Below are 20532 nucleotides of genomic sequence, written 5' to 3'. Positions count from 1 at the left end.
ACTGCAAGGCAGGTCCTAAGCGAAGCACATCCTGGGAAGGGATGGCTTGGCACCAGGTCCCTTTGGGGGTGAGCTGCCTATGGGTCCAGGGTGTCATTTCAATGCCGGGGTCCCAGAAACACTTCATCAACCTGTCCTTGTTTGTGACTTAACAGGGCCATGTGAATCGTTTTTCATTACTGGATATTCAGTTCAAAATCAGAGTCCTGTTTGGACACTTTGCTCTCCCTCTGTTATAGTAGAAGACACCTGCACCGTCAAGGTGAAATTTCACAGGCTAAGTCATCACAGCAAAGCTCTGTACTCCTGCACAAAAGAGGAAAAACACACGAGCTAGGTACCCAGGAAAAGATGGACAAGCCTATCACAGCATAGGACATATGGCCCTTAATAAGCCCGATCTCTTTATTCAAAAGGCGTAGTAACCTGAGGACCGTTAGGCTGCTATTGGCTGCCCATAAAGACAAAATGAGGTACTTCTCCAAAAACTTTGGGTATCAGGTCACCTTCAGAAAGTTAGACTGGCAAAATCTGCACACATGATACATTTGACTAGAATTCAGGGACAAGTGAACCAAGACAGTAACTGAATTTGTGGCTGAAGAATTTGGAGCTACCCCAAATGCCCATCAAAGTGACTTGACTGTCATATCAGGAAGGTAGAAATAGAATGTGATTACGACTTTACAAATGTAAATCTGCCTAGTTGGCTGTAGAGGATGCCGAGTGGAGAAATCAGTTTGAAGAGATGAGAGCATGCAAAAAAGAAACCCAAAATCTCAGAAGCCGACAGGGTCCTCTAAGCAGGGATGGGTGGGGTGGCTGGGCAGCCTCATTCTTTCAGGACACTGTGTCAGGAGTATTTCTCCTGTGGAACACACGACTAATTTTATTTATTCTAACTCCAAGGTAAGTAAATAAACATCTGGATGGAATTTGTCTTCTTAAGTCCATTTACCTATAAAGGGAGACTGTGCTTGCCCTGATAGCATGAGTATTCTGGTCAGTTGGTCATAATTGAGGTATGTACCTCCGTCTCTGGGGTCTGGTTAATGTGAGCCCACTGGAGGAAGGTCAGGATCTGGGCCTTGATGATATTGTGACATTTGTGGTAAGTCAGTCAGCTGGAAATACCCTTCCATTCACTCTGTGTATGGTAATGTCAAAAGACTACACAGTGTACCCACCCTCTGCCATGTTAGAATTTGCATCTGACTGATTGCAGGACCCAACAATCTTAGTGATAGCTCAGTAAAATAATTTTTTAAAAATCAAAAAAATAAATTAATACTAACGTTAAAAATAAACACATTTGGTTTTGATGGTAGCTGTATTTTTCAAATTTTCTGCATCCTGTGGATTTGTCTGAGTTTCCAAAGCAGTGGCCTCTTTAAAAATCGTTTCCAATTTTTTCAGTTTTGTTTTTCAAATTGCATCACTCAGCAGCTTCACCAGACCCCAGCCTGATAAGGCTTTTCATATCCCATCATGCAAAGACCAAAAGAACCAGGCCTTCTGTGAACGGAGAACATTCGCCCGGAGTGGACCCATACAGGGAGATTTGGGCTGCGTCTTCCATTCCTCCATGCCCTGAAGTGTCTAAATTTAGTTTACTGGTTAGACTATAATGACATTAACATGTTGCTAGAACAAGAATCAAGCAAGAGAGAAAAAAGAAGCTTAATGTGGCATGAGGTATTTTAATGCCATGGCAACTCTGATGTCGTCTCTATTATTTAATTCACTTCCTCAGGTCAGGTTATTCTGCCCTGTCTCTTTCCTGCACTTCCTGTTGCTGTAATCAAATCAGGTCACTCTGAATTCCTGAGTGCTCTTCACGACTGCAGTCATGTCTATTTCCAGCAGAATGTATTTTCTCCACCTCTTCCTTTGCTCCCGGACCTTTGTTTGGTGCCCTTGTTCCCCGTTGCTCCCCTGGGCTCCACAAGCTGTAAACGCCTCTTACATCCACATCTCCTCCCCCGTGCCCTTCTCCTTGCTGCTCCTTTCCCTGCCCCTCCTTCCTGCTTCTGCACTAGTCACCAACATAGTTAGCCGCTTGATTTGTGACTCAGTGCTTCAGAACCCAAGGACCGTCGCTCTCCTGAAAGGCCCATGCCTCTCTTCCTAGAGTAAGATGAAGTCCCTCCTGGTGCCCAGGTCTCAGTGCCATCGCATTGAGATGACTGGGGGACTTGAGTATGGTAGTTTCCCCTTTCCTTTTCCTGTGCATGTCCCCGGGACTCTCCAGGCTCTATTTAGCTTTTCTCCAGGAAAGGTGGACAGAGAAGGTTTGAGCCCAACCTCCTTCCTCACTTCCAGATGAAAAAACTAAGGTCCAGAGAGCTTCACTGACCAGTTGCATGGCTAGTTCTTGGAGGAATCAAAACAAACAGGGTGAAAACTCAATCAAATTGGCGAATTTGGTGGGGGAAAAAATTTTGTTAAGGCGTGAGCTCTTATGATTATCTAAGAGTTCTTTCACTCATTCCGTCCTTGTCTTCCGGCCAGCAGTGTAAACAAGCAAAGCAGAACGGAGACACCAGCCAGAGATCCACAGGACACCTGGAGAGCTCCTTGCCTTCCAGGATCGGGGAGGCTGGGAAGACTGCCTGGGCCCCCGCAGCCTCTACCATCAGGGCAGGGTGCGGGGTCAGGCACAGCCCGCACTAGGGAATGCTGCAGAGTTCCACATCCATTAGATTTTTCCCAATTTGCAAGTGCGCATAGTGGTGAATTGACAGAATGGTTTCCCCTAAATGTAGGAAAGTGTATGAAATACAAGATACCTATAAAAATACATTTACTGTAAAAGTTATATCATCTTATAAGTAAGCCCCCGCCTTCTCTGGGGAAAGACATGGATGATAAAAATGAATAAAAGAACTCAGTATTTTGATTGCTTGCTGCAGTGGAAGAGGGATTTACGTTTCCCAAGCTGAGGGTGGAAAGGAGGGATATGTCCTTGGGTGCAAAGGAAGCAAGCCAGACAGCTTAGAAAAAGCCACTCCAAGGTGTGAGCGTGGAAGCAGGTCCCACGTGGGGTGCTGTGTGGTCCCTGCGCTCCCAGCGAGGGCTGGTTCTGGCACATTGATCTGCTGAGTTAGGCCCTGAGCCACGCAGCTGCTGCAGCTACCCACTGTGATTAAGAGCTTTATTGATTTTCTAGCCCAGGACCACATCGGTAGGGACAGAGTACGACAGAGGAGAATGGCGGGAAGCCAAGAGGAAAGAGGGCTTATGAAATGAGCTCTCAATGAAGAAAACTGTGGGGAAGAATGTGGTGGAAGCAGATTTGGGGCCAGTAGATGTGGGAAAGTAGAACACCTCAAAAACTCTTCCGACTTGAGCTGAAACAAAGCACATTGCCAACACAGGCAGAGGATCCCGTATGTGAGAGAGAGACTCAGCACTGGTTATCTACAACAGAATATTCCTCTCTGCAAAATCACCGCTGACATTGCCTAACCCTCATTCTGTACCAGGCACTGTGTTGGGCTGTAGGGATGTAAATAACAACCAGTCCGTCTAGAGAAGGAGATTGAACACATACCTAAAACGATTTGCAAAAATGCAAATGTATCTTCAGGGAGTCATAAAAACATTTTGCCTAAATTTGGGGCCCAGAGCCAGCAGGAATGAATGGGGGTTAAAGGAGGCAGGACTGTGTGTTGGCTGCTGCCTGCCTCACGTGCAATCTGATGGAGGTTCTCCCGGAGCTTTCAGCCCCGTCACTGCCTGTCCTGGCAGGAAGACCCTGGCGGCTTCCCTTGCCCACCCATTACTGGTCCGGAGGAGGCGCGCTTCGGGGATGCAGGCTGGGCTCCCAGTGCTCTTAGGGCAGCAGGTGGAAAGGAAGCAGTTGACAGTTTGGGTGTGCGGTACAGGCTGGGAAACCCTCATGGGCCCAACCGGATGGCTAGACAACCCTTTGGAACCGAGACATAGGGGCCGGGCATTTAGGACGTGATTCTTGCCTCCAGCCCCACATACTCACCCACCATGAACTTGTGTATCTGTGGCTCACCTGTGTGTTTTCAGGAGAGATTTCTTCCAACCTACATTTCCCTTCCCTTAGCCTTCTTTTAGTAAAGGAATAAATTATTTTTGCTTCCTGTTTGCTTTCAAAAAATTCTTTTTTGCCCCTGAAAATAAACTGGAAACTGGGGAAGATGTGTGTCTGCTGTGTTTTTGTATGTCAGTGTAATATATAAGGGAGGAGATGATATGTTCAAAAAAGGAAAATAAAAAAATAGCATATAACTCAAAACCAGTGAGTGACCAAGCTCAGTACATGATGGCTTTTTTTTTCCCCAGTCAAAAATAAAACCCCATTTCTGTGGTTCCTGTGTGAAAATGATGTGACCTGTGCGGCTCTTGCATCCATCTTCCACTGCGAGAAACACCTCCTCTGTGCCGCTTTGGCACCCAGGTATCTGCACTGGAGGGCTTCAAGGAGGCTCAACTTAAGCCAGAAGAGTTCAGAGAGGTGTAGACCAAACTGGAGGCCCTCTGAGTGGTCCAGCCCAAGCCAGAGGGATCTTATCCCAGTGTAGCCTCAGCCTTTTATCTCCTGGGGGAGGAATAGGCTGGCAGAGCAGGTGAGCAGCACCAGTCTCCCAACTCATAATCCACCACCCTTCCCTGTCTTTCTAAAACAGTCAAAAGGGATTGAAATTCCTGGCAGTGTATGGGACAAATGTCCCTACCACTGTTCTTTTCTTCACAGAGGAAAATTGAATGTAAGAAGAAATTCATAATACCTGGCATTTAAATACAGAGCCAAAAGCAAGGTGCGGTCTCCCTGGTGCTAGAAGTTCTTTGCAATCTTCAAAGCCTCATTCGTTGTTCGGAAAACAAAATCAAACAACTTTCTTTGCTCCCTCCTGCCCCTCCCTCGCGCAGTAGCTGTTCTTGGCAGATGTCCAGAGCGGCACCCGGTAATTCCACGGTACACTGTGTACATTTGCATCCATTTAACCAGCTATTTACAGCCACCCTTTATGCCACCTGTAAGAGGCAGCGCCACAATGACACTAAGTGGCAGGGCCGGGAATCGGGTGCCCCGTGATATTGTCCGCTTGAAAAGCCTGAATTTATGGAGTGGTTGGCACTTGGAGAAACAGGGTAACAGCTGGGGACATCACAGGAACGGTGCGGGAGGTGCCAGGAGGCGCACCAGACGGAGGGTCCTTCCTCATCAGCTCCACTCGGTGGCTCCTTTTCTATGACCACACAGCGAGGAGGAACCTGCGGGCCTTCCGTGCAGCCAGTTTCCTGCCTGATAAAGAGTCCGCAGCCGTTTGGACTTGAATTTCTGAATCACCGAGACGCCTGGCGGTCCGGAGGAGGGCGGGAACGCGATGCGCTGGGGTGGGAGCCGCAGTCCCGCGGAATCAGGACTGGATGTCACCCCCTGGAGTCTGGGAAACATGCTCGCGTATGTGATGCGGCGACATGGGGACACCTGCATTCCCGTGCGTGCCGCACTTGTGCAGCTCCGGGTGGCAAACGGGGTGAAGTGAGGACGTGGGCGAGAGGAAGTCGAGGCGCAGGAGCGTCAGAAACACTGTCAGCGTCCCTTGTTCTTTGGAGGCTGTCCCGACGTGGGGGTGGGGGCTGGTGGCTGGTGGGCACCGCGCGATGGACTTCCAAGTTGCCCGGGCACAGCTGGAGGTCAGGAGTGCAGGGCCCCCCGAGGGTCGGTACCCGGTGGTCCCAAGTGCCCACGAGAGGCCCGCGGCGCCCAGGACCGCATGGTGCGCTCGGAGCTCACAGAGCTGCCAAGAAGCCAAGCAGAAACCCTGATGGGCCCGGGGGCTGGTTGGCTGGGGCGCAGAGGCAACGCGGACTCCGAGCGCCTTTCGTTTTAAGGAGCCTTACTTCTGGGAAGGGACAGGGAACTGTCAATCAGCGAGGGAGGGAGCGCACCGGCTCCGGGTGATGTCAGCGGATCAGCTGCTCGCTAACAAAGAGGGGGTATTACAGGAGAAAGTTGCGGCGGCGGCGGCCTCGGCGGCACCCCGGAGCCTCGGAGGAGAGGGGCAAGTAGGCGAAGGGAAGGGGGTCGGCTGCGGCAGCGGCAGCTGAAGGCCAAGGAATTGAAAGGGCTGTAGGGGGAGGCAGTGCGAGCCAGCCCCGACTGCTCCTCCTCTTCCTCCTCCTCCAAACTCGCAGGGTTCAGCCCCAGCGCTCGCCCAGCCGCCCGAGCACCCGGAGGGACGGGAGGCAGCCGCGCGGCCCCGAGCTGGGCAGGGTCCCCAGGCGCCATGGATAGCGACGACGAGATGGTGGAGGAGGCGGTGGAAGGTACAAACATTTCTCTGGGTCCGGGGGAGGAGGCGCCGAGGGCTCGGAACGCGGAAGGAGTGCAGGGCTGTGAGCGGCGCTGCGCCGAGCCCCGCGGCCGCCACTGTACCCTGCACGGGTGGCCCGGCTCCGGCAGGGGCTGGACAGCCACCGCCACGCAGCCGGGAGCGCGCATGGAGCGGCGGGGCGCAGGCCGGGAAGCGGGCTCCGCGGCGACGGGGTCCCCAGTAGGGCACGGCGGCTCCATCCCGCCGGCCACAGCCTGCATCCCATCCTAGGAGTTTCGAAACCTGCCCTGCACTCTTCCCCCTTTCGGGGATGGAAGGTGGGGGTGCGCAGCAGGACAGTGCTTTGAGAACCGTGGTCTCCGCGGAGCAATGCCTCCGCCAGCTTTTGGCAACCCCGATCCCCTCTCCCGCCGCCAGCCCTTTCCTTCTTCTGGCCCCTGCGAATCACCGTGACCACGGCTGCGGCCGGGTGGGCCTCCCCCCCACCGCCCGCGCAGCGCATGGTACCGAACCTGGCACGTGGCAGCCGCGGCCCGAGCGGCCGCTCCTCCGAAAAGATGAAATCATTGCAGGGCAAGGGACGATACTCCCGACCCGGGGATTGAACGTGCGCAGACAGGGAGCGGGTGGCCCTCCCCTTTGCTGTCCCCAAGCGAACTCAGTCACACCGCCCCCTCCCCCTTCCTGCTTCCGAGCCGGGGGCCGCCGCCACGCTGTGCAGGCGCGCCGCAAGCCCGGACCGACATTGCTGGGTGACACTTAACTTTCTGAATTCCATGCAGTTGGCTGTGGGTGATATCACCGCCTGGGTGTCGTGTTTCTCCGCCCCTTCTCTTCTAGCGCCCCTCCCCCGACTTTTCTCGCACTTTGTTTTGCTGAGTTTCTCCACCTCTTTTTTTGCTAGTTCTAAAAAGCGAGGTGGGGACGTTATACAATCTCGTTGTTTGTATCATGAGATGTTATGATTTTGTAACAGTGAATACTGGAAGATACTCTTTAGCGTATTTATTTATTTGATTCTACCCAGACAGTACGTCGTGATGTTTTGCAATATTGTATGGTATTATTCCAGAATACTTTAAGCATCTAAGTAAACAATTTTTAGCTTTTGGTTGAATCTCGTTTCTACCTCATTTGTATAAACAATTTCTCATAAACGGTAAAGAGAAACAAAGTAGCAACACCGTACAAATACATAAAGATACGTAATTATGGCTACATTGGGAAAAGAAATCCATTTTTATGTTTTCATAAAACATAATTGACTCTTCTTCAGCAGCGCTCCAGAGGTCTTAGGATGAGATTAAGTAGAATAATATTTCTGAATTCTCTGAAAGGTATCCATTATAATGTAACTATTAAAACTTATTTCTTTGTCCATCTTCAAAGAGTGTTTGTTGTTGTTTTAATTTCACAATGTTGTGAATTCTCTAATAAGTAAAGCCAGTGCTGGGGCTTGCTGGGTCCCAAAGACATTGATGGAGTCCGTCCATTGAAAGCCTTCTTGCAATTTAAGTTATTGACTTCTTGTGCCTTCATGTTGTGCAAGATAAATGAAAAAATGCTCTTCTCAAGTTGTCAGGGCTTTCTCTCATTCTTCAAAGGGTACTTCTACTTGAGCTTGTGAAAATTTAATGCAAACCCTTGAGCATGGGGAGTGCTCCCCAGGTTAAACTACTTTCCCCTTTGAAGCTGCCTAGAAATAGAAAGCCCAGTTGTCCATGGTCCTCAAGCTCCTTGTAGAACGTGGACAAGCAACTTTAGAAATGTATCTCAGTGTTGTTTTTGAGCTTGTCTAATTTGTAGAAACAGACACCATTCTTTATATAAACAAGGAATGTTCTGTTATATAGGGTGACTATATACATGATTGTCCAAAATCAGAATATGCCTGAGAATGAGAGGGATCACTATTAATACCTATACTGGTAAAACAAAAACAAACTCACAGATACAGAGAACGGATCAGTGATTACCAGAGGGAAAGGGGGTTGGGGAGTGTGGGTGAAAGGGGTGAAGGAAGTCAATTATATGCTGATGGATAATAACTAGGCTTTTGGGGGTGATCACTTTGTAGTGTATACAGATAAATTGCAAAGTTCTACAGCTGAAACTTTTGTATGTATATACTTAATGCCAGGACAACTGGGTAAGCTTTCAGCATTTGGGGCCATCCAGGACACATGATCACTCAGTTGTACCTAAGCGTAAACAATTAGAGTAACAGAATCTTTAAAAGTCCTTAGAAGCATCCAAGGCTCAAACTCACACAGTGTCTAGAATGTGTGAGTATGCACGCGGTAAACTGTACCAGTGGGCTTTTCTCCAGCCATTCTTGGCCTTTTTAGTGCTGTTTGTAATAGTCTTTACTTAACATGTAACACATCATGGGGGACTGGTATAAAGCTAGTCTGACTATTTTGGAAGGACCAACTAACCTACCTCTCTCCATAAACAAAAACTCTGTTCTCAGTAGTTTCACCAACTTAGCTATTATTATTATTATTATTGTTGTTGCTTCTATAATTATTTAGTTCTTATTTTATGCAGGCTCTGTGCTGAATGTTTCACACACACATTACCCATTCAGTCTTACGAGGTGGGTACTAATATTTTCCTAATTTTACAGAGGTGGAAACTGAGGCATAGAGCAGTTAAGAGGTAATCCAAGGACACTCAGTGGGACAGCAGACAGGCTTGGACCTCCAGAACCCAACCCCACCATACCCAACACTACATTTTTCAATTTTTTTGATTTTTAATCAATCGTCAAATATATTCATTAAAAATCAAGCCTGCTTCCAAGCCTGGAAACAACAGTTAAATATTATGTCAGTATCAGTTCTTTATCAGTGGTTATCTTTCTAGAGGCTGGTTCTGATGGAGTTCAGTGACTTTCAGAAAAATGTATTTGGGGAAAGAGTTTCACTTACAGCCTCTACAATAAACATCCTTTTTCTTCCTCCGAAGAAATTTACTCTGGGGGAAAAAAAAATTGGTCTTTTCAGGTCTTGATTTGAAATGCCTTTTGTCACATCATACATATTTGGGTTCTCTGTCAAGGCGGAACCAGCTCTGGTGAAGTGCTAAACTCAGGATGGATCCATGAGGGAGGGGAGCTGGTGGTGGAGAGCGTGTCCGTGCACATTGCCTCCAGGATGGCAGTATAGCGAGCCCTGGGCCGCAGAGGCCTGAGACGGCCACCTGAACTCCCGCGGTGGATTTAAAAAAATTCTTTGGAGTCTCACTGGTTCAGTGGGAAGTGATGTTTAGCTTTGGGAACAGAAATATTTATTACTATAGTATGTCTTTGTCTCCCCACAGACAGACAGATGACTACAATGTGGTTCCTAAGATAATTTCAAATTAATATAGCATATCTAAACAGATGAATTACCGGGCTTGAGAAGAAGTGAAACTTACTTCCAGCTTGAGAAAGGAGATGGGGAAAGAGTTCCCACAAGGGGTGGAATGGAGTTGAGCCCAGTTGACGGGGAACATTGCGAGTATAGACATAGAGATATGGAATTATGCAGGCACGCCCAAAGACAAATCACTGGGTTCTGCTATAGCAGAGGGCCCAGGAGGAGAAAAATGGAGAGCAAGACAGGGAAATGGTGGCTATATCACAGGTCAAAGGCTGGGACTGTACTGGAAGCCACAGGAAGCCGTGGGTTCCTTGGGAACGACAGGATCAGAACCTGCTCTGGGAAGAGGAACCGGCCGTGGTGAGCAGGTGAGGCCATCACCTGAAAGGCTTTTGGCAATAGTCCCCATGTGCACTTATGAGGACAGGAAAAAAATGGAGAGGCCTGGAAATGTACAGGAGACACTCAGGAAGAACACTCAAACAGGGGAAATAACAGAATCCCCGGAATTAAGGAGCCCAAATGAAAACAAGGATCTCAGTGTTCCTGCCCTCAGCCCCTCAAAATATCAAGAATATTTTAACTGTCTCCCTAATATCTATCCTGCCTGCCTCTGTTAAGATTGCTCACTCTCTGTACTTCGGAAAAATGCACGCTGCGTGGGCTGGCAGCGCCCTCTCCTGTGGCCACACCTCAAAACTGTGACCCTCACCGCTATTAATTGAGCTCTTGTAAAGAATTACCCTCAGAAATCCAATTATGTTTTTAACAACCAGTGTCAACGCATCATCATGAGGGCATGTTCTTTGCACCAAATCGAATAAGCTTGCCTTTTTTATTATTATTACTTTTTTAAAGCAGTTCTAGTCTACAAAACCAACAGTGCATGTAAGAGTCTCTTGTTGTAAGGAACACACACACACACCCCACTGTCAGCTCTCCTGTGAGTAAGCTTGAGGCAGTAAGCAGCTGGGTGTGTGATCCGGAGAGAATTTGCCAAGCCCAGATGTAACCATCACTGCCAGAATACAGGCCTGGCTCTCATCCGGTTAAGGAAAAAACTCAGATAACACAAAGCGGGAAATTTCACTTTCTGTCCATTCAGTAGACAGTGGTCTTCAGAATAAAGTGAAAAAGGAGACTCGTGAGACTGTTACATTTTTGTTCCCTTTCTCTAACGTCTGTAAATATGTAAAAATCATGCTGCAGACACACAGACAGCACATCAGCTGGGACAGACAGCATTATTGAGCAGTCATTCCAGTGAATTTTCCCTGTTGTTTGGCCCGGTGTTCAACCTCTGTTTAGTGGGAACTGGCCTCTATGGCTGGCTGTTGGCTGATTTGGCGCATTTCACAAACTGACCTCACTCAGAGCAAGAAGGGCTCGTGTTTCAATTTGAGTTAGGTAACACTTGGAACGGGTAGGAATTCGCAACCAGGATATGCTGTTGGAAAGGCTGGTGGTTCTATGAGAACTATCTTCATTACAAAGTCTCTTCCACTTTTCTGCCTGGGACTTGGGCACACCTCCCTGTTTAGAGGCACCTGCATCCAGTTTGCCCTTCCCTAGAGAGAAGCAGAATGGAAAGACCTGGGCGAGGGGCTTTCAGCATTCGGTAGCACATTCAGAGCTAGTGAGGAGTTCCTTGGGCAAGTCATGTACCTTGGCTTCCTCCTCTATAAGCTTGGCACTCGGGAGACTGCTGTGAGGTTAATTTAGGTAAAAGGAATGCACGTAACCCAGTGCCAGACGCACCGAAGGCACACAAACCTTTTTCTTCACTATATATCAGTATCTCTCTCCATGAAACTGACTAATACCAACAAGACAAATACAACCTGATCTATTGTCCAGATGGCAGTTCACCAAGAGTTGGACCAGAAGTTCTTTTAGTGCTAATGTCGAAAGATGTGAGGGCACTGCAACCCAGTCTGTTCTCTTCCCTACGTCTCTTTCTTTGGGAAATCTCTTTGTTGTTCTTACTGTTTGGGTTGTGCTGCTGTTTTCTACACGAAGTTCTGCTTAGGACAACGACACTTGGCTATTAAACACTAACAGTGGAAGCCTTGAATGATGATAACCCTTAATATTGAGTTCCAGTTCATTGATCACATCCTATTAATTGATCACATTGTCCTCCTTTTAGAAGAAAACAACAAATAGGCCGAGAGGGGTCCTGCAGTGGCCTGATAGAGGCAGATTCAGAACTTTCCCGCAACAAGCAACCTAACACTTTAGAATGGCAGGGGAGCGTCACACGTCCAAGCACTTCCTCCAGTGTTTGTTGAAGAAATGGCCATCGTGCCATCGTTCGGCAGCTCTTCTCTGTTCCTCTCTCTCCCTGGAGACTAAGAAGGTGATGGGACCCCTCTTCACTGGCCTGTTGAAAGAGGCGTTGAAACAAGTATCCTTCACGAAGCGGGGTTGATATTTCTGCTTTCATCTCTATACCGTCCCTCTAGTGTTTTTAGTGTGTTATATGACACTTTCCATTTTCTCTACTATCTAAATTCCATTGCTGAGGGTGCCCCTGCAGTGTTTTATTCAGAAATAGGACTATTGTCACTGAGGAAAGGTGGATATGAATTTACAATGGGTTTTTCCCCCTTCGTGTTGTTCATGGTTATCTTAATATTTCTCTTGATCTAAAGTAGAATAACCAATTTTATCAAACACTAACTTCTTAAAGTCTGAAATATGCGAACTGTTTTCTTTGAAGGAAGCATTTCCAACAAAATTAGTAAATACTTCGATATAAGGCTAACATGATTATCCTGGTATTTATACTTAAATCAAAAGTAAAATGCCAAAATCACAGGAATGTTAAAAGCTAAATCTAATTTGATCCCAACAGCATTTCATAAAAGAAGGCTTTTAGCTATACATTGAGTGGGGCTTTTTTTTTTTTAATGAAAAGGAAAAAATGATTTATTTCAATAAGAGAGATGTCATCAGTTGCTATTTAGAAAATAATGGTTCAAATTATTTCATCTGACTCAAGTGTCATTGAATTATGTCACATGCAATTTGTTATTGAGTGAGAAAAAAGCAATTATGGCCCATTTCCCTCCTGACCATTAATTTCCTGGCTCTAGGTAGGAAAAAAAAATTGTGTCCAGAGGAAAGGAATTCTATCAATTGCAATTTAAGTAGCAATGTTTTATTGCAATGCATTCTAGGTAACATTGTATACAGAGTCAGATGTAGCAATAAAACAGTGTATTTGTTCATTGTTGTTTTATGCTTATGTAATAATGCAATAAAAATTTAAGAGCTTGTTTGTTCTCTATAAGAGTTTTTACTTACCCATCTCTTCCAAGGGATGCTATTCTTTTATCCCTTTAGAAGAAATCATTTTAGGACACTAAAGTGTTCGTGGTGGTGAGATGGTTTGTGCTTTCTTTCATGTCTGTGAGCCATCTGGAAGCCACATTTAAGTGTTTAATGTCCCTGCATTGCACACAGTGTTTTTGTCTATGACCCAGGTCATTAACCCAGGAAAAAGCCAGTAGATTAACTACTGCCTTCAGTTTCACCCGCCTCTGCAAAACTCTGCTCACCAGAATGATTGGGGAAACATCAATGAGTTGACTGCTGGGTTTTGGGAAATACACAGATAATAATTAAAAAAAAAAAAAAAGCCCTAACCATGGACTGTAGACATCAATGTTAGAATATACCTGTCTGTGACCCAGGCAGAAACAGCAATTTAAAGAACACAGTATAGTAACTGCTGCTGATGTTCAAAATCACTGCTTAAATGGCCATGTGGATGCTTCTCGCTGCATTTAAAGCACAAGCCCTCCAAACACAGTAGAGACGGTATATAACAAGGTTATTACTAAACATTTAAACCTGGGAGATTTTGTAAAGTAAAGCAGTAAGGTCAGGATTAAGCTTAAATTCAAGCGTAGAAGGATTCTGAGTTCATGTGTTAGCACAAGGAGCTTTATAAATATTAGGGCAGTTTCAGAGACATGGCTAAGCCCCTTGTTTGAATGTGATGAATAGCAATGGGGTTTTCAGAAATCACCTGGCTGGTTATCCTCCACATCATACTATATAATGATATATAAAATCATACTATATAATAGTTCTAGAATTAGATGACTTATTGCAAAGATACTGTATCTGGCAATAGCCTGTAAAATGGTGCTATCTGAACTACATTTCTGTTAAGCATGAGTTTGGGGGCCTTAATGCCAAATATGAGACGTACCATGTGGGGAGGTACTTGGTAAATTGAAACATGCAGATGTTATTATTGATAAGAACTCTCGGTCCCCAGTAAAATGCAAGATTATGTTCTATTCATGTTCTGAAATGTGTCTGAGTCTCTCTATTGTGGACCCGTCAGTTCACAAAGTGTACAGAACAGTCCAGTGGACACTGCGCCGCAGGCAAAGTGGGAAGCCGTTGTGTTCCCTCTCCTGTCCGGCAGGAAAGGGACCCTTTGGCTGCCCAGGGGCCTTGCTGGCAGCACCGAGGGAGCACGGATTTGTCGGTGGGGAAGCAATGAAGATGCTAAGGTTTGCCTTGTGGTTCCCTTTCCCCAGGGCACCTGGATGACGACGGATTACCCCACGGGTTCTGTACAGTCACCTACTCCTCCACGGACAGATTTGAGGGGAACTTTGTTCACGGAGAAAAAAACGGACGGGGGAAGTTCTTCTTCTTTGATGGCAGGTAGCATTCAGAGTTTTGTTTTGTTATGTTGGGGGGTGCTAATGTTATGTTGGGGGGTGTTCACCAAATTACTTTATTTGGAGGAATGATACAAATGAAATAATGTAAGTGGATGTGCTGGTGCAGCTTACAGAAAACGTCAAAGGAACCCCAACACACATGCATGCACTGCTTTGGGGACCAGGGAAGAGTCACCCCCTGTGGTCATGGGGAAGCCAGCCTAAGGCTTAGCTCTGTCATCACTGCCTCCTGGGGTGTGCTTGTCAAAGAGAGACTTTGCGGTGAGGGGCCCCCACCTCGCACAAGGTGGTGAGGTAGTCGCTCAGTTGTTTGATGGATCTCATCTACTCAGGTAATGAGTCTCAATGAAACCACACAGTAGGGTTGCTTATGTCAGGGGCCGGTCTGTGCATGGCCAGCATTGACCGACTCACGCTTTTCCCCACGTGTACTGCACACTCCATTGCATTCAGCCCGCCCTCTTAGTCCTCACGGTCTGGCTTCTATTCTGAAGGAAGATTCAGCCACCTGGTTGGTTCTGCAGCTTCACCAGTTTCTCAGCATGTTCCCTCTCCTCATGAGATTGGTCAAGAAAACATGTAGCAAAGGTCTGCAAAGCCACATAATCGTGGTCCAAGCACGAACAGGTAGATGCAGGAGGTGGACAGCTCTGGCCTCACAGGGCTGTAAACGCCTGTCTGGGGATAACTGCTCTTTCTGTGTGATTCCTTCTCTTGTGATCGCAGGTAAACTGGCCAGAGGGAAACATTTCCTATTTCCTCCTTTTCTTATTTCCATAACAGTTTAGTTATTGCTCTCTTCTGGATAGTGTCTCTTTTTACCTCATGTTGCAATTATTCTTTTATTTATTCAGCAAATATAATTTATGCCAATGTCTTATTTCTCCTACAGAACAGAGGTTTCCTTGCGGGCAGAATCTTATGGTTCATCTCCTATGCTTCATAGCACTTTCCCTTAATTGGATACTTTAAAAAAATTCTTGCTGAGTGAGTGTGGGAGCTGAGAGAGAGTCGAATTCACCCAGAACACACACACACACACACACACACACACACACACACACTCATGCTTTAAATCAGGTAGTTTGATGATCAGAGCAAGTAACTGACTGGCTCTGAAAAAACAGCCCAGCAGGTTTGGTTGAATTTCGTGTTGGTTACCTGATTGCTTCACAGACCAAATACACAGAGCACTGACGGGCAGGACCCAGCTTCTGAGCCGTAGCCAAGAACGAGCTATATGTGAGCGCCACAATACCGACCCCTCAGCCCGTGGGCCTGACATTTCCCCAGCACCTCCCTTCCTCTGTCAAGCTCCTCACTTCTAGCTCCAAGCACCTCCCTCCAGGCACCCAGTGTGTCTTACAAATGCAGTAATTTGCATGTGTGCCATGGCATGAAAAAAACGGAAGCACTAGATCAGGTTTAAGCACGAGGCCAATAGCTATCTCCAGGACAGGAATAACAGCCTATGGGATAGAAATAAATAACCTTTGTTAGCTTCCTTCAAATAGACGGGGACTAATGCCTTGAGGGGAGGTCAGTATCATGCTTTTATGACATATGACGAAGCGGTATGGTGACAGGTTCTCATCACCTTCTTTCTTAAGGCCACTACTGACATGTTAAGAGACACCTGCGAAAAAGATTCAGTGTAAAAATTAATGAGTTAGTCTAGTCTTCTGACTGGAACAAAGGACGTGCGACTGATTAGGTCTTTCTAAGGGGGATGCAGGCTTTGGTCCTGGAGAACTCAGTTGTTTCTACAGGAAGCAGCACCTTAATTTATAGTTGTCTATTCATTTTTTTCCCTATTGCCCCTCCCAATTTTTAGGGTCTGATACGCTAGGTAAAATAAAACGGGGACCCTACACCTTTCCTGCCAGTCAGGAGGCTTTGGTATGGAAAGAATTTCCCCCAAAAGGCTGAGATCAAGGTTTTAAAATAACAGGGGAGGAAACAAAAAGTTTCTATTAGAGTTTTAAAAAGTTGTTCAAACCTGTAGTACTTGCTTGCGTTCCTATCAAAGGGTTTGTTTGCAATTGTGGAACCTGTGTTTGCAAAATCACAAAGTGTGGCGATAAAAGATTTAGACCCGTACATCCTAATCTTATATATTAATAAAACCTGAACCCAACTGTGTGATGTTTTTAAACTACTTTATTGAGGTATGATTCTCATGCAAAAAGCTGTACATATTTAATGTATACAACAAGAGGAGTTTGGAGTTAAATATATGTCCATGAAACTGTCACCATAATCGATGCCATTAACTAGGTGTGTGATTCATGGGACGGTTTCACACAAATATGAATTTATATCAAGAAAATTCCAGAATCAATTTTTCCCTTAACATAGATTATGATAAACCCAAATAAGGATTTTAAATATTAAGATCACCAGGAAAATGGCCCTGTTAAATTTTTTAACCAAGTTCCTAGATAGAAGCAGAATATTTTATTTTGTTTTTAAATTACATGTGTGGCAAATGCTTGGTTAGGATTAAAAATTTCAAGAAATACAGAAGTGTAAAAAGTGAATGTGTTCCCCTTTTGTTCAACCTCATCCCCATGTCACAGAGGTAACCACTATTGGCAAAGAATTTAAGCATCTTAATTAAATATTTTCAAGGCAAAATAAGAAATAAATATCTACTTCTAAATCTCTAAATTAAGTTTAAATAGCCAAAATGTACACTGTTTACCTTTGTACTACTGTCTCAACTTCAGAATGTTTGCTAGTTTTAAGATCTTGATCAACAGTTACTCTTTCCTTCATTATATGATAAAATGTAACACAAAAGAGCTAAGTTATTACAAACTGCTTATCAAGTCAGAAATCTCAAGTCAGACTACTCATCCTTTACCAGACAGTTTATCACACAAATGAGGAATGAATGTGAAAATTGACCCTTAATTTGAAAATTGTCTTTTCAAGCAGCTATTGTTTCCTATTTTTCCCTCTTATTAAAGGAAAGAAAAAAATCATCCTAAAATTAGATTATTGGGACTTACCGTCCGCTCTGGTCCTGAGGTAGACATTTATGCAGCGGGGCGAAAGGAAGTTTGGGGCTTTGTTGGCTCTGCAGTGATTCGTGGAGCACTGTGGGGTATTATTAAAATGTTTAGTATGCAAAATACTTTGATATACACATCTCAAATTTTTATACTAATCCCTGATTCTGGATGTTTATTATATTTTTTCCCTTAATTGTTCTCATTTCAACCAAGATTTATGGATGTAAAGACAATTTAGCAGGACTTCTCAATATCTTAGAATGGTTACAAGGAAGTGATATTTTAATGCAGATTGGCTTCGGGCTGTGTAATATTAGGGAAACGTGCGGGTTTTAGCTTGGATACTAAGTAGAGATAATTCATTCAGTTTTATTTTTTTTATGTTGTTTTGTCTTCTCCTTATGAGCCAATTAGATTTCAAAGTATTATTTACTGCTCATGACTTCACTTTCCTGTGTGCTCACCATTTTCTGATGTTGATTTGCTACATTAATGTGTCTGGCTAAAAGAGCTCCTTGTAGCTTATCATCAGCCAAGTAACGTAAGCAAGGTTGTGCATCTGATGAGCCTGAAGAAAGCTGATGTTATTCCAGGTGACAGGTCCATGCAGGATTTCTTGTGTTTGCTTTTCAGAAAGTGCTTGCTCACATTTCAGAGAAATTGGAGATAGAATGGACTTCTGAAATCATGTATTCCAACCTCCCACACAAGGCAAAAAAAAAGGTCCCTTCTCTATTCCTGACAGTCATCCAGCTTTTGTTGGAACCAGGCTCAACAAATACATTTATCTGTATTCTAATGAACAGTGCTGATTAAGGCAAATATTTTCATGACATACAAGAAGGAAGGGAGTGGAAAAGAAGTGGATAACTGAATACTTTTCATCTGTTCAATATGGGACATGTTGCCTTCATATAATCTGGGAAGTCGGTTCTATAGTCCTATTTTACATATGAAGACACTGAGGCACAGAGTGGCGAAGTAACTTACCCAAGTCCCCCTAGTTAGTAAGGGTTGGAGCTGAGATTCAAGGGCAGAGCCACCCCTCTTCTCACTACATCTACTGCTCTCCTGTAACGAGACCCGAGGAAATATTTCTGATCCTGACAACTGTGCTTCCATGCTTTAACTTTACTTGAGGTCACTCATTAGGTATAATTGTGAGAAATTCAAAGGAGTCCTGGGATGAATTCAGTTAGTTTCTGGTAGGAGTTTGAACAACTTGGTAGGAGTTTGGCAGTTCGATGGAAGGGTTTCCTGAGGAACAACTCAGAGGGGCCCTGCTCTGGCGATGCGGCCTCTTCCTCATTTGTAAAATGCAGATAATCACGCCTACTTCTGAGTTGTTGCGAGGACCAAATGAGAAAACCTGCAAAGACCTTGCAGAGTGAATAACACCTAGTAGGCGTTCACAGGAAATTGTGGATTTTTTTCCTTCTCTTACTCTATTATCTGCGTTTTTCCGGCTTTATTGCGATATAATTCACATATAACACATGTAAGTTTAAGGTGTTTAGTGTGATTTGATACATGTATATATTGAGAAATTGTTACTTCACACATAATTAACATTTTTGTGTGTATGGTGCTAATATTTAAGATCTGTTCTCGTAACCAGTTTTAAGTATATGACGCAGTGTTGTTAATTAAAGTCAGCAAGTGGTACCTTAGAGCCCCAAACTTATTCCTCTTACAGCTACAAGGCTGTGCCCTTTGGAATAGAGTCAACAGAATTGTAACAGCTAAATACGATGTCAGAGGGGTAGTAGATTGGGGGAGAGAGGTTATCACTTTGCGAGACGTGTAAATGTCTAACTATTACATTGTTTTGTACACCTGAAACTAATAAAAAGAAATCCTTAACTTAAACAAACAAACAAACGAAAGGTCTGTAGCCTTTGGCCAACATCTCACCATTTCCTCTGCCCGCCCCCCCCGCCCCCATCCTCTGTAACCACCATTCTACTCTCTATTTCTGTGAGTTGGGCCTTTTTAGATTCCACGTGTAAGTGATGACACGTAGTGTTTGTCTATCTCTGTCTGACTTATTTTAGTTAGCACAGTGCCTTCCAGGTCAAGGATGGATTATTATTATCTTTTATCATTGTTGTCAGTGTTATTATTAGTTGATAGCAGTGCTGGCAGCATTTTCTCAGGGTTTGTTTTCAGAGAGCAAAACTCAATTTCACTAATTGCTTCTCAAATATTCCTCTGTCCTCTCAAGACTTTATAAGAATCAGATCCCACAGGCTCCTAGACCTTCTGGGAGAGGGTAAAAACCTTTGCAGGTGGACAGCACGTGTTACACAAAAGCTTTGGCAGTCTCCTCTCCACTGCCATCACACCGGGGAAGAAGCTGAAGCTTCTGGCTGGATAGAGCCCTAGCAGACATTCCTGTTCTTTACTTAGTTTCAAGTATTTTAAGAGATAATATATATTGTCATATAAAATCATTCCTAAAACAATGTTTTAATACTAAAAATCACTATTTAATTTGGTTAGAGATGGGAATTTAAAGTGGAATTATGATTCATTTAAAATTTCCCTCTTGGTTCTTACATCGCTTTACCTTTTACTGCCCGAGAGGGAGGGAACTCATGGGGGCGGGGAGGGAATAGAGTGTATGCCCCTGAGGTGGAAAGCCCAAAACTTTCTAGATCCCAAAACTAGGAAGAAGAAGCCAAAGCTGCTAAGTGTCCTCAGACCACTTTTGTGTATTCAGATATTAAAGAGAATTTTAAAATGAAAATACAGTAATATTTGCATAGAATGCAGATGTGTCAGTCTAGGTAAAAGAGAATGTGACCCATACATTTTTTTTTCTGAATATCCTCAGGGATTTTAAAAGTTTGATTATATGTGTTTTAAGGAAAGAAGCAAGGAAAACATACATGGAAGCTAAGATATATAGAGGTGTGCTTACAGCCCATGAATAAACTAACGTGAGCAGAAAATTCTAGAGCAGGAGTCAGCAAACTTTTTCTGTATAGGGTGAGACAGTACAAAAGCAAACTTTTTCTGTATAGGGTGAGGCTCCTCAGACCACATAGAATCTCTGCTGCAACTATTCAACTCTGCTGTTGTAATATGAAAGCAGCCATAGCGGATACAGGAAGGAATG

At 44.8% G+C, this 20532-nt stretch overlaps 1 protein-coding gene across 3 annotated transcripts in view; it reads left to right on the top strand.

Annotated features, from left to right (window-relative positions):
* Positions 1–5265: 5265 nt before the first annotated feature.
* SETD7 (SET domain containing 7, histone lysine methyltransferase) overlaps positions 5266–20532 on the top strand; it is a 37746-nt gene continuing 22479 nt past the window's right edge. Inside the window, exons 1-3 of one of the 3 annotated variants that reach the window (XM_033133754.1) lie at positions 5266–5440; positions 6178–6309; positions 14245–14374. In XM_033133754.1, coding sequence (XP_032989645.1) covers positions 5407–5440; positions 6178–6309; positions 14245–14374 — 296 coding nt within the window. In that variant the 5' untranslated portion in view covers positions 5266–5406. The other 2 variants (XM_033133753.1, XM_033133755.1) reach the window with 2 other exon arrangements.

Source organism: Rhinolophus ferrumequinum, chromosome 18, assembly GCF_004115265.2.
Source record: "Rhinolophus ferrumequinum isolate MPI-CBG mRhiFer1 chromosome 18, mRhiFer1_v1.p, whole genome shotgun sequence".
Taxonomy (NCBI): Eukaryota; Metazoa; Chordata; class Mammalia; order Chiroptera; family Rhinolophidae; genus Rhinolophus; species Rhinolophus ferrumequinum.
This window is presented reverse-complemented; position numbering and strand designations above follow the sequence as displayed.